At 40.7% G+C, this 17,946-nt stretch overlaps 1 protein-coding gene across 2 annotated transcripts in view; it reads left to right on the plus strand.

Moving 5' to 3' along the window:
* LOC130204506 (ephrin type-A receptor 6-like) overlaps positions 1-17,946 on the plus strand; it is a 148,517-nt gene that overhangs the window by 79,336 nt on the left and 51,235 nt on the right. For both annotated transcript variants that reach the window (XM_056431292.1, XM_056431282.1), the window contains 2 exons: positions 2,053-2,208; positions 5,137-5,472. In XM_056431292.1, coding sequence (XP_056287267.1) covers positions 2,053-2,208; positions 5,137-5,472 — 492 coding nt within the window. The remainder of the gene's footprint in view (positions 1-2,052; positions 2,209-5,136; positions 5,473-17,946) is intronic.

Here is a 17,946-nt window from a genome sequence, read left to right on the forward strand (position 1 = left end):
ACAGCACCACCACGGCCTTGGAGCAGAGCCCGGCCACACAGATTGCAGCAGGACGCCTCATGGTTAGAAAAGAAATATCCCCTCAGTTCAGCGAAGGTCAGGCCGGGGCGTCATTAGGTTGTCAGAGTCTAAAACAGGGTCTAAAGACTAAAGAGGTGGGGGAGTGGACGGAGGCTTTTTGCCTCAAGGACAGAGGTTAATGACGCAGGCAGCCTTGGTTAGCCATAGGGGATGCCACTTATCATGCTGATGCACAGTGTGTGCCTGTGTGAGCGGAATGTACAGGTGTATGTCACGTTGTTCAACGCCTCTGTCAAACCAACAACAAACAAACAAAGCAATTACAAAATTGAGGCAATTCACCTGTAAATGTACAGACCAAGTAAAAAGACCGTTTTTTTCGGAATTCTATCGATCGGTGGATTACGATTAGGCTTCATAGGTTTTAACAAACAATCCTTCAACAGATGACCACTAAATACATGCGTGGTTTGTGTATGTGTATGTGCGCCTGTGTGTGTGCGTGTGTTAGTGTGTGTGTGTGTGTCTGTCTTAATTGATCCCATTCGATGAAAGCAGTCATGGGTTCCAGCTTCCTTGCCCTCCCTACAGCTCCATTTATCACAGCAATGGAGCCACTCTGTGCTTCAAGGTGAATTTTCAAATGGCTCAGCTTGTGTTACCTTGTTAAATCGATCTGCTTGGTGACAACCGACAGCATTGGAAATCTCACCAGGCAGGAGAGGTTTACGCGTCTTTGTGACATACAAGTGCTATGGAAGTTGGGAAATGCTATTAAAAGCCATTGTTGCAGCTGGTTTCTAATTACTTTCGTAACAGCATCTTTTTTGTTTATTTTCTTTGTATTCTTGAATAAGAGAGGCTTCTTTTATGTATTAAATTTGATCAATCAAACCCACACTGGAGCAGTGACTTAGTTGTAGTCCTTACTTTTCTATCTCCTTTAACCTGGAAACGAGACACATAATTTCAAGCCATGACGGGACAACACTCAAACGGCATGCATTTTGGGAATTCTTGGCACTTTCTCTGTGATTTCTTTAATACAACACATCTGTGTTCGGTTGTTATACATGTGGTTGTGTGAATATGTAACCAACAGAGCCTCTTCAATACCCAATTTCATACAGGCACCCTTTTAGCAGTGAGCACTGGATTAAACAAACACACTCACACTTAGCAAACGTTTTAAAACTGAGGAGTTTCAGACCTTGTTTGTGAGGAAAGAGTACAGGGAGTTACAACATATTTTCTCAAAAGTGAAATTTTATGCAGCAATCTAGGCTAATTGAAATGGTGGAGATAAGGCGATACGATTTATGTTTTCTTATTTACTCAGCTTTAACATGCGGCTGATATTATTCGCCTGCTCAAATCAGAGAGTATGTAGCGAGTATTCATGATATTTTTTCTCTTGTGATCATAGGAAAAGCTTTGGTGTTAACATCTCATAGCTGTTAACATTATTGTTACATTCAGGAACGTGGAAGAAATATCTGAATTGCAAGTGTTTTCAGTTGAGAAAATATCTTTCTCATGTGTACGTTGAGCTTCCTTTATTTTTATGTAAAAGAAAGATTCTACTTCATCAACTTTGAATAAAAGTTCCCAAACCAGAGCAGATGGTCACTTTATTTTAAGTGAATCGTTTTGTGTCAATTTCCATATTTGAAAAGAAAACCTGATTTTCATGAATCTGTTAAAAGTCTGATGAATACCAGGGGGTTAGCATTGCTGAAAATGCTGAATTCCTGATTCAATATTGACAGACACAAGGCCACTTCAATCCCTAGATATGGCTGCTTTAAATAATTCTTCGCTAATATTTTTTTTTTTTAACATTATGTCATTGCTGGTTTTATTGTCAGCAAACAATATCTGTCCGCTTGGGTCCTCTTACATTGGTAAACATCATACGGATATGTATTTTTTTTTTCATGTGACATTGTATCCTGTACATTCTACCCATGGTCTGGCTTTGCTCTCATTTGTATCATAATATGTTATTTCTTTGTGTCCTGTCACCACCAGCATGCCACCCAGGCTTCTACAAAGCATATGCTGGAAACACCATGTGTTCAAAGTGCCCTCCGCACAGCATCAGCTACGGAGAAGGGGCTGCTATCTGCCGCTGTGAGACAGGCTTCTTCAGGGCGGAGAGAGACCCTCCAGCAATGGCCTGTACACGTGAGTAGACCAGCGCCCGGGGCTTGATCCTTACGTATTACTCATTAGACACGTAACCACATAGATGAGTTTTAAATTATGAATACATATTAAAAGATCTCTGTACTCGTGTGTGCCTGACAGTCCGGGTAAGTTATTGGTTACGGTCTCTCAGAAATAGCTGCGTCTCATCTGCAGGACTTATCTGGTGTGAAGATGTGCATTAGAGAGCCTCTGGATGAATTACACGGCTTTTGTTCAGCCGCCTCGTCTTCATTGATGATTTACCGACTGTCATTACGGCTTCATATTTGCATTAAATTACAGTTTAACCGGACTAATTCTCCTTCAAATTAAAAAGCTATTTAGCTGTCACTGAGATAGACGGGGGCCACGTCTGAGAGCTCAGGGTGGAAGCGTATATTTATCTTTAACGGAGAGACAGAGCCAAGTTGTTGTGAAGAAGCTATGAGTTTACAGTTCCAAATCCACTGCTACACTGTTGCATTGCTATTATATAACCACTAAATCCCACACGAATATATACAGTATATATATATATATAGATAGATATGTCAATTACAAAAACAATATGAACCCGTTTGTCAGGTTCTTGTCAGAGGGTGAGGCTCAGGCGCAGAGAGACAGGCTGGATGCAATATGAATAACAAAAAAAGGCGCTCTTTAATAAGGCAAAACAGTTTACAAAAAAACAACAAGGTCCAAAAAGGGGCAGGCAGAGAAACCCGGTTCAGGGCAGGCAGGGTCAACAGGCAGAATCAGGAACACGGACAGGACGACGGGAAAAGAACACGGAACTATAGACGACAATCCAACAGGAGACAAGTGAAAGACTGACACAATATATAGGGGGGGAAACACAGGTGTACGACATCAGGCAGTAACGAGACAAGAGTGGCTGAGGGCAGGTGCAGGGAATTAAACAATTAAGACAGAGAAGACACAGAGGAGACATCGGAGACACGGAACACAGGAGAAACAGAACAGGGTGTTACAGTTTCAGTGAAGAATAATGGGTAACACAGAATGTAGGCAGTAACTGCACGCCCTTTACAAATGGTGAATCCATTATTTATAAAGTGTGAAACAATGCTTTTTAAATGATGTATTAAGTATTTACTTATACTTAACTCATGTTTCAAAGTGTGCAGTTATTATAAATTGTTACCGAATAATGTGGTATTTCTAGTTGTGCTACTGATATGTGGAGCCATTAGACCAACAACCAGTTAACAATATTAACAATGAATATACAAATGTAACACCAGCACAGTGCCACAAGTCTACTTTGAATATGGTGGGTTGTTTGCGAGATTAGGTTTAGGTCAAATATACCGTGTTTAAATTACATCTGCTGATAGTGTCTTTATCCAGGGCTCTTCAACTGTTGATGTCGTTAGGTGTTCAACTAAATATTGGAGGCAAAAGCACATCCTGAATCTGCAACACCACATTGGCTCCTAATACAAACCCTGCGTATAAATGCTTATGGAGTGTTACAACCTGCCGAGCTAAGAGGTGTAGACTTCCCCATCTACTATACTCGTGACTCATAATGCATTTTAAACAGCAGCTTGTTGACAAGAGCATAAACTATTTGCTTGAAGTCTAAGTAGAAATTAAAGAAACAGAGATTGAAGACTGAGGACCTGAGAGGAAGACAAAGGCAGGGAGCAAGAAAGAAAGGAGGAGAGATAAAGGTGAAGAGAAAGTGTATAGGCTGGATTGAGTAGACAGTGAAGAGAGAAAGGAAGGAGGGTGCTGATACCAATCTCCCCCTAGAGGAGAAAGGGAGCTGATTGATGGCAGCGGGGTTGCGCTGCAAGAGGGGAGGTGGGTGGATTCTTTTCGATGGAGAGAATGGAAGAGGTGAGATAATGCACAATAGACGCAGGACCCGATAAAGAGAGAGAGAATGGACATTCGCTGACAGAAGTGGAGGAGGTGTAGGGGGAGCTTTCCTGTCTACTGAGATTGTTAGCAAAGGGATGAAGGGATGGAGGGATGGAGAAGGAGAGGGAAGCATCCCATTGTCGAGGCAGACAGTGAGCTTGACAGGACGGGACTTTTCAAATACCTCAGGCTTTGGAACTCCACCCTGTTGACAGCTGGCTGCGTGCTATGGCACAATACTGACCCGGACACACACACACACACATGGAGGGCACAACAATTCCTCAGCAAGGGAAATGTGAGGGGAGGTGAGGTGAAATAATAATAATTTATACAAAGAGTGACGTGGAACCGCAGGAATGTGTGATATTTACAATTCTTATACTGCAATGTATTTAGATTCATATTTTTGCAAAGTATTTAGGATGATGTCTTGGATCTCAGGGGTCAATTTAGTCTATTTTGCTTTTCTTCAGTATGAATAACACTGGCAGCTTGGTTACTCTAGGGGACTGCTGTGTTGAAAGTGTCCCACCCACTGATCAATAAGGAGAGATCAATTGGAAATGTATGAAACTATTTATTGAGGTTAGCAACAGAATAATACTTAATGATTAGAATCAACAGATTTGAAGCATATGTGTGGGCCCTTATGAAGATTCCCTGGAGTCTGGACAGCTGGTGGCAGATAGAAACATTCAGTTATGGACGCACTGTAAGTAATCGTAGTTATGGGGAAGTGGTGGATTGTGCATTGGAAGGTCTTGAATACATACAATAAAAGATGAGGAAATAGCAGAAATTCACCCTTTGATGAATAAAAGCAGAGGGAGAAAGAAAAGATCATCCTCATACAGCTTATAAATGGTCCTGTAGGAAGATGGCATTGCCACCAGGGCTGATAAGCCATACAATGATCCACTTTATAAACATCACGCAGCTAATTGTGTATTTTCTTTTTTTTAACGTCAGCCTAAACACTGATACTGTATATCTGATATATCTATTCGTGACCTTTACTTTCTACGACTGCAGGCCCTCCGTCTCCACCGCGCAACTTGTTGTTTAACCTGAACGGCACCTGCCTGATGCTGGAGTGGTCACCTCCCGACGACAACGGGGGCCGCCGGGATCTCACTTACAACGTCCAGTGCAAACGCTGTGGCCCCAAGCCCGACCAGTGCCATTTCTGTGAGGAGGAGCTTCGTTTCCTACCACGACCTTCAGGCCTGACCAACGCCACTGTGACCATCATGGACTTCTCAGCGCACGCCAACTACACCTTTGAGATCGAGTCCCTCAATGGTGTTTCAGACATGAGCTCCTTCCCCCGACAGGTAGCCATCGTCACCGTCAGCACTGATCAGGCTGGTGAGTATATATTTGAATGTTACGTGATGTTGAGAGTTAATCATATGATGGGTCACTTTAAATACAACACTGTGATCTTTAAAAAGTCATTTCTGCAGAAATGGCATGATTTATGAACCCTGAAGAAAAATGGTTTCCTCTTGGATCTTTACATAGTACAATCATTGATCTCATATTCTTCCAATACAATGTCTATATGAGACAATACAACTTTATTTTCTTAAATGTACGACCATATTCCAGTGAGCACTGTACATTTTGGATGATAAAGAGTCCTAAATATTTGATATTGTTAAAGGTGCTACATTTTATATTCACAACATTAATATAGAAACAAGCCATTATTTGCTGTGTAAACATATTGCGGAGTAAAGTTTTTCTGAACATAAAGGAAGTCACTTTTAGCTCTGTCAGCACTGTTGCCATTGTTTGCACTGTGTGCACTAGCGCTGCTAGGACTGGTCGCACCGTTAGCTGCGAGCGAGTCGTGAACCGCTTGGAAGCAATAGATATGCAATCAATTCTTGAGAGAAAAGCTTTTAAATACAAAAACTATATGTAGGATTGTGGATCAAATCTTAATGTTGTATAAATTGGTAATACCAACACAACCTTTACTCTCTGTAGCCTTTGATGCCGATAGTAGAGAAAGTCAGGGTTGATATTACAGTTGATGTTCCTCTGATATTTCTAGTTTTGCATCCTTAACTGCTGCTGTGAATGATGACAGGAGGCCCAGGAGAGGTTGTCTCTACCTGCCTACTCTTTCAAAATAAGGCTGACAAAACTTATGCTTTTAATTTGTGATTTGCAAACACTATGTTCTGTTTTCTCCCTCCTTGAGTATTCTCTCTCACTTGTTTTTTAAAGATATATTGTTTTGTTTTTTGTTTAGTTTCTCTTCTTTCCTCCCCCCTCGTGTTCTCCTTCCCTCCATCCTTCTGTTGTTGTGGGAGTCTGGGCGCAATACATTTGCTCTTACAGCCAAAATACATTAAATGCATTATTCTGTGTCACAGGGGACAGCTCTGGCCTTAACAGGTAACTCACTGTTACATGCAGCCTGTTTATGTCATTAGGAAACCCAGTTTAGCACATGGTCCTGGCAGTTCCCCAAGCTGTACACAAGACCCATTCCAGCGCTAATATACCCAGCTGCAGCTGTTTAAAATGCTCCAGGGAAGAGGCAGATTCCTGGCCATGAGCCACTGATAAGTAGACTCAAGATGAATTTTACTACTTTCACCTTTACAGAATGAGCGTTCAGCCCGAGAGCCAATGGTCAGTGTCAAAGTAAAATGACTGTACATGACTACGACGACTGTTTTTGTATTTTAAAATATGTGAACATCTCCATTAAAATGTTATTCTGCTCATCTCATGATACAACTTGCACGAGTGTGTCAAGTAGAATTCTGGAAAGTCTAACCAACCTCGAGCTATATTTCACACAGCATACAGTCGAACTTCTTGTTTTCACACCTCAACATAATGTCAAAGAATTTGTTACTGAGGTGGATATCACGAAGTATATAAGACCTGCTGTCTCTTGGAGGATGATTCATGCCCACAAGCAGCCCACACAGTCACACAGTGGCAATTACTACTCAGTTTTCAAATTATAATATTGCAAATTTCTTTCCACAGAGTTTAACATTTAATGATTTATGGATTAGACCAGTGCATTTTACAAACTGTATCAGTCTTTTAAACACAAGCTACTGTTTTTTTTAAGTAAAATGTAATGTATCTAAGGCGCTACTTGAAAATGACCCAGAACTGTACAAACCCATGTGATGTATCCATGCACACACACACACACACACACACACACACACACACACACACAACACCTGCAGAACAAACTAACTCCGGTGCAGTGATAAGTTCTCTTCCTGTCATTACAAGACGAATAGAGACCACCGTTCCAGTCCAAGACCTAAAGTGCTTACTCTTTAAAACAGATTGTCCTGTAGTTGTAGTACGGGACTGTTGAAGTGGTGCTTACACACAGCACGATGGAACCCAGGGTTATATTTGTCCAATCTGAACATGTATTTTTTTCTTCTAGAGTACGTAACATTCATGCAAACACTGATGAACAGCAGCTGCAACATGATAGTGGAAGAGGGATCCGGTCCATGAACCGAGCACATTGTTTTGATAAAGAATCACATCGTTGGAAAGATAAAAACCTGCAGTGGTTCATGAACTTTTGTCAAGTGTGGTCAACATAACTCAACTCAGATTGAGTTCTTGAGAACCATGCCAAATGTATGAAGAAAAGGAAAACGTGGGTGCTGATTGTTTCTGTAAACTGCAGTGATATGTATATAAACAAATACTTTTGCACACATGCTTTGCGAGATACATCCACCTAAACCGCTGTGATTGTTTGGAAAGGTGTACAGAAAATTCCAACACTATTAGCATAGTGCTGCCATCAGCAGAAATGAGACAGCTGTGCAAATCTCTCGGTGTTGTGAAAAATCAAGAGTCTTGTAATGCACTTTGTCCAAAGATGAATTAGACGTAGTTATTAAAATGCAGATGGTCCTTTTGGTAAATGCTTTGTGTCAGTGGGGTTAGTATATGATTTAACGTGGCTATGCTTTGTACTGTCCATGTTCATGAGTGGCATGTTAAGGCCTGTGATAATTTCATGTCAGATGTAACCTTTTCAATATTTTGTGATTTGTACAATGAAGCACATCAGATGTATGCACAAGCATCATTCTGTATAACACACACATGCACTGAGACTGTGGAGCATTATAAAGCATAAGGATTCACAGCAGGGGAGTGTCTTGGCCTGCAGTAAATCTCCACATATTTGGAGAAAGAGATAAAGAGTCTGGGAAAATCATGTGCGCATTTACAGTTCTTGAAGTTGGCACCAGGAACGTGGCACTGCCGTGATCAGACAGACTTAGAAGTTTACCCCTCTGTGAGGTTCAAATCTGACATAATCCATCTGCCAACTTTTCTTACCAGCTAGTAGAAACTCTGACGGTCATCATCTGCAGCCGGAAACTTAACCTCCGGTAAATTGCACCTTGGAACTCCAGATGGAAAACAAATCATCCGATCCTCTCCAGCGTTGACATTTTATGTGCACATAGCTCTAAAATAGACTCGGTATCTTCCCACATCAGGCAGGAAGTGTTATTGCCACGAACACAGGGTGCCTTCCCAAAGTAGGTGACTGAGTCAGGAAGGAAAGGCCAAGTCATCAGAGGAAAAGTCAAATGAGGGAGAAAGTCTGAGAGGTAAATAAAGAGGAAGAAAGCTGTTATGAGATAAGAGGAAGAGCTGGAACGAGAGACAGATGAAATGATGGAGGAAAAGAAAAGGGTGGAATATAGAAAAAGAGATGCAGAGAATGAGAGGATGTTTGAGTGAGGAGATGATCGAAAAAGCAAAGAATAGTTGGCAGAATGAAAAATAAAAAGGGTAAACAAGAAATGTGGGCGAAGGATAAAGAGAGTGCGGGGTAAGAGATGCAGACACAGAGACATCTTCGCAGTGGGAAAACTCAAACTTTAAAATTGTTCGCCTTTATTAATTTCTTGATAAAGCTAAAAAAACTTGTTCACAGCAACATAAATACATCAGGTAAACTCCAGCTGTGGTTTAGCTCACTTCTTAGACCAGGGGTGCTCAATACGTCGATCGCGACATACCAGTCAATCGCGGCGACCTACCAGTCGATCGCGGCGTAGTATTGGTAGATCGCATGACATTAAAAAAAATTGGCCCGCCCCCCTGTAATTTTCTCTTTAGCACGTCTTTGTTCTTTTATTAAACTAAACAGCCGTCTGTTGTTGATCGTCTCTATACAGCAGCATGTCATTTCTGTCTCTACGTGTCGCGTTAACACTTCTCGGCTCTCCGTCTCGCGCGTCGCAGAGTGCGCGCATCAGGACAGAGTCAATTCAAAGTCACTTGAGCACCCCTGACTTAGACCATACTCATGTTGTCATCTTAGTTACAATGGGGTCTTGCATCGGGGTTTGTTTTTCTGAAGAAGTTTAGGTGATTGTTGTCTTGAAGAAGTCTCTACTTTTCCAAAGACTAGTGCGTAGATGTAGTGGCATCTAGCATGAGGTTGCAAATTCTTTACGGTGGCCTTCAGGTATGTATAAAAGAGGTTGGCAGAAACATGGTGGTGCAATACCGCGGAAAGGGGTTGAAGAGGACAGAATATGAACATAGATATGAAAGGTTCCTTCTCAGCTAATAAAAACACAACCATCCTTAGTTTCATGTGATGATACATTATTGAAAACATAGATAAGAACATTAAATTCCATTTCTGCCAATAGATTTCCAAAGTTCCACTGGCACTTTAAGTTGTATATAAATTATTTTAGTTTATTGTTATATTAAACAGCATGCACTTATTGAAACATCTCCAGATTTTGTAAAGAAGGTTTCATGACTCAAGATGGTTATGACTCAAATAGTCTTTTATGTGGTGAATAAACAACAATACCAACCATTACAAAGACTCGTATCCACTCAACCACTCTCACTCTCAAACCTTTGTTAGGCCCTTTTGGGACAGCTTTCTAATTTGTGATTCATCATTGATCATGTGACTGCCAGCCATACAATCATTCAACCTGTATTGATTAGGCACGAAGCCACGTCAATATATCTTAAGAGGTCTTTACTGATCTCACTTCCTTACGAGTTGCTTAAACTCGGTTGAATTAAGTTCTAACTCCTTTTCCAATATCTTATGTCGTGTATTTTGCATCTTACTCTTAAAGATACAGCTAGTTTATAGATCTGAGAGAAGAAGGCCCCCAATTTGGAGGAGGAAGAGTTCCTTTGTCTCATGCGCGCGCCAGTCCCCACAGCAGGGGGATATTATATATGTATATTTGGTGCGGCCATCGCCAGAGATCATCTTGGGAGAAGGGGGGGGAGGAGGAGATAGGGGAACCTATAGAATCTCCCACTTAGACCTCCTATTCTCTTTAATATATATTAGCTAAACACATTTTCTGTTAAATTCTTATACACGACCCCAATCAATCCGAAGCGTTTGTTTTAAGTTTTACTTTACTTTTAATTCTTGAATAAACTTTATTCTTTTTTCTTTCCTCTCTTCTCTCAAACTCTTACGCAAGTTCAAGCAGAAGGCACAAAGAAAACCAGAACAGAGAACTTACAACTTTACAGAAAACATATAATTGTCTGTGTGTCACAGACTTGGTTTAGGGATACGGGTCAAGTTGACAGAACATTTTTGTGCTATGGTGAGAATACAAAATATATTTATTTTTAGACACAAACTATAAAAAAATGTGTCACACTTTTCATTGTTTGGTTGAATAGATGAAATGTTGTGTTCTGTCAGTTTCACAATCAAAATCTAGACATTTCTTGATGATGAATCAATGTCAATCTCATGTCTAATATGTGTTTATGTGCAAATGTTGTCTCGTATGTAGCTGTATGTCATAATCATGGAAATAAGTGGTTAGGAGGAGTGGACAGGTGGATGCTTGTTGAAAGAGGCAAAGGAGGAAGAGGAGGAGAAGAAGGAAAAGGTGGCAATGGCCTAGAAACAAGAGAGTGTGGAAGTGTTCCTTTAATCACAGGACGCAGCTGGATAATTGTGTCTGTTACTGAAAGCAATCAGGGACAGATCGGCTTCTCAGTGCCGAATATTCTCTCGTGTTCTTGCAGCAACGTGAGAGACTATCTAATCAGACGGTCTTTTGTAGATGAAATGCTGGTGGGTAAAACTAACAATCTGGAATCTGCATGATGATATGGAATAACGTGGGAGGAGCTGGCGCGGGAAGTGCTGCTCATTGACTTGGCATTGACTGCAAGTGTCCAGATAATTTTCATTTATTTCAATCACCTGAAGGCTGATGTAGAAATTGTGCTCAGATATTATCCCACTATCCACACAATCAGAGTCGACATGAAAGTGTGCATGTCTGCATGTAAATGCTCGCCTGTGCATGGTTTCAGGGTTAACGGTAATGTCATGTGATTGTTATAATCATAGCAAAACAGAACAGAGCATGCAATCAGACCTGTATGTGATTGGTGTAATGTCAGGCTCTTGCTTTATCCAGCAGTATCTTTATCATCCTCAGCCGGCATCTACTCTATACTTTCTCCAGTAAACGGTGCAAACCACACGGATAGGCCAACACCGTCCATGATATGAGACTTCATCTAAATCTAAATTGATTTGAAAATGTGCTAACCTGGCATACAAGCTACACCATGCACACAGAGAGTGTGGAATTAATGGTGTGCAGAATGGGGTGTAGCAATGAAAGATTAAAAGAAATCATGTTTCTACGGCAAACCTGAACATGTTAGTGCTGAATGCTCTGGGATGCTGTCCATTATAAAAACCTTATCCACACAGTGTTGTATTCAGAAGTATATAAAGATAATGTAGAGTGGCATGGCAACATAAAAACAAGCCAGTCAGTGAAAGAACCGGTTGTTCTCGCCTTAATCCAAGCCAGGTTTCACACGTCATCAGCATCTCCTGAAAGGGACGTGTGCATTGATTTGTGTAAAACCATCATTAAAAAAAGACCAGGCTTGTTCCACATCAGGGATTAGCTCTACGCTCCTCCAATTAAAATTAAAATTATCCCTGGTTGTCACGGGGAGAGGCTCAGGTGCAGAGAAACAGGAAATACTCGAGGCTTAAAGTGAAACAAAAACACTTTACTTTAAAAGATTCAACGTAAAAACTCTGGCTCCAAAGCAACTACAAAAAAACACAAGGTATCAACTACGCAAACAAAGACTGGGAATTGATCATTAATCAACAGAGACACGACTAAAGACAGTAATAAAGACAACAATGTGGGACATGGGAAATACTGGCACAATATATAGGGGGGGGGGGAAACAGGTGTACGGCATGAGACAATCAGGGAGACAGAGGAGTGACTGAGGACAGGTGAAGGAAATTAACTAATCAGGGAGACAGAGGGGTGGCTGAGGGCAGGTGAAGGGAATTACCAATCAATGAGACAGAGGGGTGGCTGAGGGCAGGTGAAGGGAATTACCAATCAAGGAGACAGAGGGGTGGCTGAGGGCAGGTGAAGGGAATTACCAATCAAGGAGACAGAGGAGTGGCTGAGGGCAGGTGAAGGGAATTAACTAATTAAGGAGACAGAGGAGTGGCTGAGGGCAGGTGAAGGGAATGAAACAATCAAGACACATAGAGGACACAGAAGAGGGCGTGACACAAATCATGATAAAACCCTTGTTCATTAAAATGTTTAAGATTCCTTTTTATAAATGATACGTGGTTTTAATTTCGGGACCTTGGTGTTCCTGTTTGCAGCAACAACACAATGATCACTCAGATCATTACAGAAAACACCAACAGCTGAGAATTTATGAGGAACTTTAGTTAAAATCAAGTCAATTAATGTGGACTTCTTAGAGCACTTAAGATTCGGCCGAGTTGGTGAATTCATCAAAAAAATTGATAGGAACACAAAATGATTGAAAATCATTAGACAACAGGCTTAAGCCAGTCCCAGTTGAGATCTCCAGCTAAAACACTTTCACCATAAGTTAGTCTGGATAGAAGGTGTGTCAGTGACTGTAAGGCCTCGTTTGAAGCGGATGTAGGGCGATAACACCCAACAACGGTCATACAAAGACCCGTAGAAATGTCAACATCCACTGCCAGAAATTAGAAATGCTTGCAAATCAATTTAGACCGAACCACCTTGACAAGAAATCCTGATTTCACAAAACCTCGACACCTTTCTCTGCCCTGTCAGCACGATAAACATTGTAACCATCCATGTTAATGTCATCATCAATATCTGATTTTGTCAGCCAAGTTTTAGATATGACAATGAGCAGCATCCATTGATTTGACCCATATTCTAATCATATCCATTTTTTGTGAAATGCTTCTCTTATTTAAATGAATAATATTTAGACCAGGCAAGGATATGAAGTCAGCTGGCGTCTGAATACACTGCAGCTCAGGGCCAGGGTGAGGCTGCACATTAACAGACATAAGCAATAATAAAACAATCAACCACCTCGGTGTTAAAACATTACATGGCAACTCCTTTGACATTTCATGTCCGAAGTCCGAACTAGCCCTCTCACAGCACGCAAAGTAATTATGTAAAGCCAGAAGGCTTTGGAGGCCTGGAATAGGAAGCAGATGCAGAACTTGAGACCCAATATGCTTTTATGAGCCTTGTCCCCTTTATTCTTCATTTTTGTTATGATTATTTAATTTGCTAATTTCAAAAAACATCTGAGTCAAATGATGGTCTTACACATTACGGAATATTGACATTCCTCTCTCCAGTTTTATGTTGATTTTTATTTATTTTACATGCCAAACTCTTTATTTCTGTTGGAAATAGTAGTTATTACCTTTGTGCGAATGTCAATGTTATTCTTTTGGCATTTTGTCCAGTTAACCATAAACATGGCAATTATTCTTTAGAGCACATGTTTGCAGTGTTTTAGCATCTGACAACACCCGACACGACAAAACTTGCATCACCACTGGCACTAAAAATGTGTCCACATTATAGCCTCTTTTTTCTGGACCCACAATAGCTCAGAGAAATGATTAACTTCTCAGTTATATGACTCATAGTCCCCTTGTCAAGCGTATTGCTGTTTTACTTTAAAGTCTGTAAAATGTAAATGAGCCCCACGTTACTTTGACATATTGGCACAAGATGCGTTGACATCTATAAAGGCTACAGGCCATCTAACACAATTGAAAACACAGACGAGAGGATTTCTAAGTGTTCTCAGTTTAAAAGACAGGTCACAGATTAAACACTGGTATGGCAGCACATTTAATAGGTTTTAGGCAAAGTAAATGTAAGCAACAGAGGGTTCACACACTCAAATATATTCAGGAATAATATATAGGAAGGAGTGAAAGAGAGAATGTCAGACAGAATAAGAAACTGGAGCCAATGGGTACTTTAAGTTTAAAAGACGTATTGAAGACTTCTGTATTAAAACAAGAAGATTTCCTCTCTAAATTGGCCCTTTCACAGTATTGTTAACCAAACATTACTGTACGTAATGCATTCAGTGCGACAACAATTGTGTGCTCTGCATTTGAACACATTGCATCAATTCCTTGGATACTTAACACTTTTTAGTGTTACATAGTCTGTCAATTCAGTGTTACTGCCAAGAGGCCCTGAGGTTTGACAAACATGCAAGTAGTAAGATGTGGGATCTATCAGTCCTACCACACTGGTGTACTCCAATGATGGCTATACAATAATGGCAAAAGGGGATCTTGGTCCAACTCTTCTGGTTAAGGAGGTGATCTGAATCCAAATTCCAAAATATAAGGGTCTTTCCAGGGACTCTCAAAACCTTATCAAGACATTGCCTAAAGGAGTCGACTCCTGGCGCTCAGGTCTTTGGATAAGTGTCGTCTGAGAAAGTTACCCACTACCTCTTGTTTTAGTTGAGCTAGAACTTGTGTAGTACTTCTACCTTGAGGAGGTGGAGCTTATTTATTTCCCCTGTCCAATTGGAAATCTGCTTTGCCTTATAGAGCCAATAAGAACCACGTCCGAGCAAAATTACTCCGACAGACATGTTCAGCCAACTATATTATATTTTGTTATGAATTTGTTCGGATTCATCACTTTGCATGTACTGATAATGAACAGGCAAGTCATTTCATCTATAGCCAAATATCACAAATCCCTCCAGGTCAGTTTCATTTACCTGAGACACGAGAATATTGGTTTTAGATTTGCTATTGTTTGTCAAACACCCATAAGTGTCAAATATTGAAAGCATTATGTGCACAACATTGCCTCAGTCAGATTCTATAAAGGAAATCCTCTGGCCCACCTTGATCTGCGATGGCCCTCTGCCATGCCCCAAGCCAGCACCAATGTAATTATGCAGCACCGGCTATGAATGAATGGTGTGTGATAAACTCCTGCCCTCCTCAGCCACGGTGCCCCTCCCAGGCAGCCCTCTCCCGGCATCGCGCCACGCTCTAACTAACTATGACAAATTATCCCCACACTTAATTACTAGCTTGGGAAAATCACAATGATGTTTATTAGGCTCGGCATCATAAACCGATGTGTCCGTGGCCCAAGACCTAAGCCCTGTGCCGGAGAAACACTAATAATAACAATAGCCATACAAATTGGCTGAGTGGAATGACCGGGGTTCCTGAGGCGCCAGTCGGGTCGGGGTGAAGGGGAAGGTGACTTTCTGTGGATGAATCGATACCGTTCTCTACTCTGCTGTGCTGAGCTCCCGCTGCTACCATTGTAGATCTGCCTGTGTGTGTGTGTGTGTCAGTGGGGTAATTTTAGCTGCGATCCTTTCTCCATTACGGGTTAATAGGAAAAAGAAGCCATTGATGGAAAATGCTGAATATATCATATTATAGGTTTTTCTCTTCTCCTTTGACATACAAAGGGTGACATGGGCACGTGTATCTTGGGGGTCTTCTGTCTGATAAAGATTAAGTGTGTGCGTGTGCGTGTCTGTGTGTGAGACCACAGCTGGGCTGGTGGCACTGGCCTTGTGGAGAGAGCGGTCGTAAATACAGCCTCCATGCTTGCTGGCTTATGAACCGTTGATTTATCTGCCTCTCTGTGAGGGATTCTCGCCCTTGGCCCCCAAGCCCAGAGTTTGGCCCCAATGGGTCACAATTACCCAGTGCCATGTGTGTGTGTGTGTGAAGATGTGTCAAGGGAATATTTTGGCGTCACAGTGTCGTGGATGTTGTGTGTGTTATATGCGTGTGCACATGTCTTATACTGCTGTATACATCAGTGCAACTATTCAGTACCAGGGTCATCTTCATCATCACTCTCTTACGCACATATACCCGCTTCCGATACCAACTGTAGGGAGAGATACATGGGGGGGGGAATAGACGGGATACATTTATTCGACAGCTTCCTGCCGCTACAGTGATTTATCAAAGCTTTTATCCTGCTGATGGGCCTTTTATCTTTTTTTATTGTATCTTCTCTCTCTGCCTCCCCCTCGTCTATCTTCCTCTCCCACACTTTTACTTTTACATAAAGGCCATGCGCATGTTAGATCTGTCCGAGTTCATCATAATAAGCATTAAGTCACTACTCACCATTATACTCTACTGCGTTAAGACAAATCTGTTGCATTGATTTACTGCGTTTAGGTTGAAGTTTAAAGGCTTCATTTTATTCACAATGTTTAGCATTCTTCCCTTGAGCTTTTTAAAGTTGTGTTTTTGTAATTTGTTTAAATAAAAAAATGTTCACCTCCGCCTTCTGATCATTTTGTCAAAATCATTATTTACAAAAGCTTGTTTGCACTTTGTTTGCATCTTTTTTATTATTATTAGAATGCTAATATAGTTTGATTATGCTTAGTGCAGTAAAGTATGAAGAAAATTAGTTCCAGAAACCCTATATTCAAGTTGCACTTCGTATTTTATTCCGATTCGTATTTAATATTTCCAATCGTTTTATAATTATACGGTTTTACAATTTTTGTTTTGACAGCAAGTTTTCAATTTAAAAAAACTTTAACGCAGTTCATATAATGTTCTAGAGTTGGTCTGGTGTATCCCTTCCTGCAGGTATAGTATATGTTCAACATAAAAACAGTACAATTTCTGTAATTAAATGTACAGAAATCATTGGAGGATAAAAAACAAATAATCAGAATTTTTCCTAAAAGTTTTGAAGTTATTCCCTCTTTTACACAACCTATTACCTGATCATATTAATTGTCATAAAAAAATATTCCCTCTCCAATCCACTTATTATGTTTGGTTTTCATGAGGCAGTTCAGTTGAATGTTCGGCCAATAAATAGCTCATGTGAATCTACATCACATTTTATTTCAGTTTGATCACATTTCATTTTTAGTTGGGTTGCATCTTCTTGTTGTCCCCCATCTCCATACTGGCTCTGCAATACAGTGCTTACGCTCATCAGTGAAGTGGAAGATAAAAGACTCGCTATACTCCATGGAAGTGTTACTTGGGGGGAAATGAGTGTGTCAACACTTTGCAGCTTGAAATACTTTTTCAGTCACTAGAGCAACAACACAAATGTGTCATTTTCACAGTTTTTCCCTAAATAAATTAAACATTGTACTGTGTTCATGTGAAGGTGTTTGAAAAAGTCTCATTATAGGTTATGTTTTGATCGCCGTGTATTTATTTATTTATTTGTATGCGTGTTTACTCGCATAACTCAAAAAGTATTAAACCGAATCGCTAGAGATTTTGGGATCGATCGGGTCAAAGGTCAAGGTCAAGGTCATGGAAAGGTCAAAATCTCCTTGAATCGCATGAAATTTGGTGGGATGATTGGTTATTATCCGGGGACCATTTGATTCGATTTTGGGATCGATCGGGTCAAAGGTCAAGGTCATGAAAAGGTCAAAATCTTCTTTTTACCATAGCGCGGTCAATTTGTATCCAATTGGCATGCAACT

Source organism: Pseudoliparis swirei, chromosome 2, assembly GCF_029220125.1.
Source record: "Pseudoliparis swirei isolate HS2019 ecotype Mariana Trench chromosome 2, NWPU_hadal_v1, whole genome shotgun sequence".
Lineage (NCBI taxonomy): Eukaryota > Metazoa > Chordata > Actinopteri > Perciformes > Liparidae > Pseudoliparis > Pseudoliparis swirei.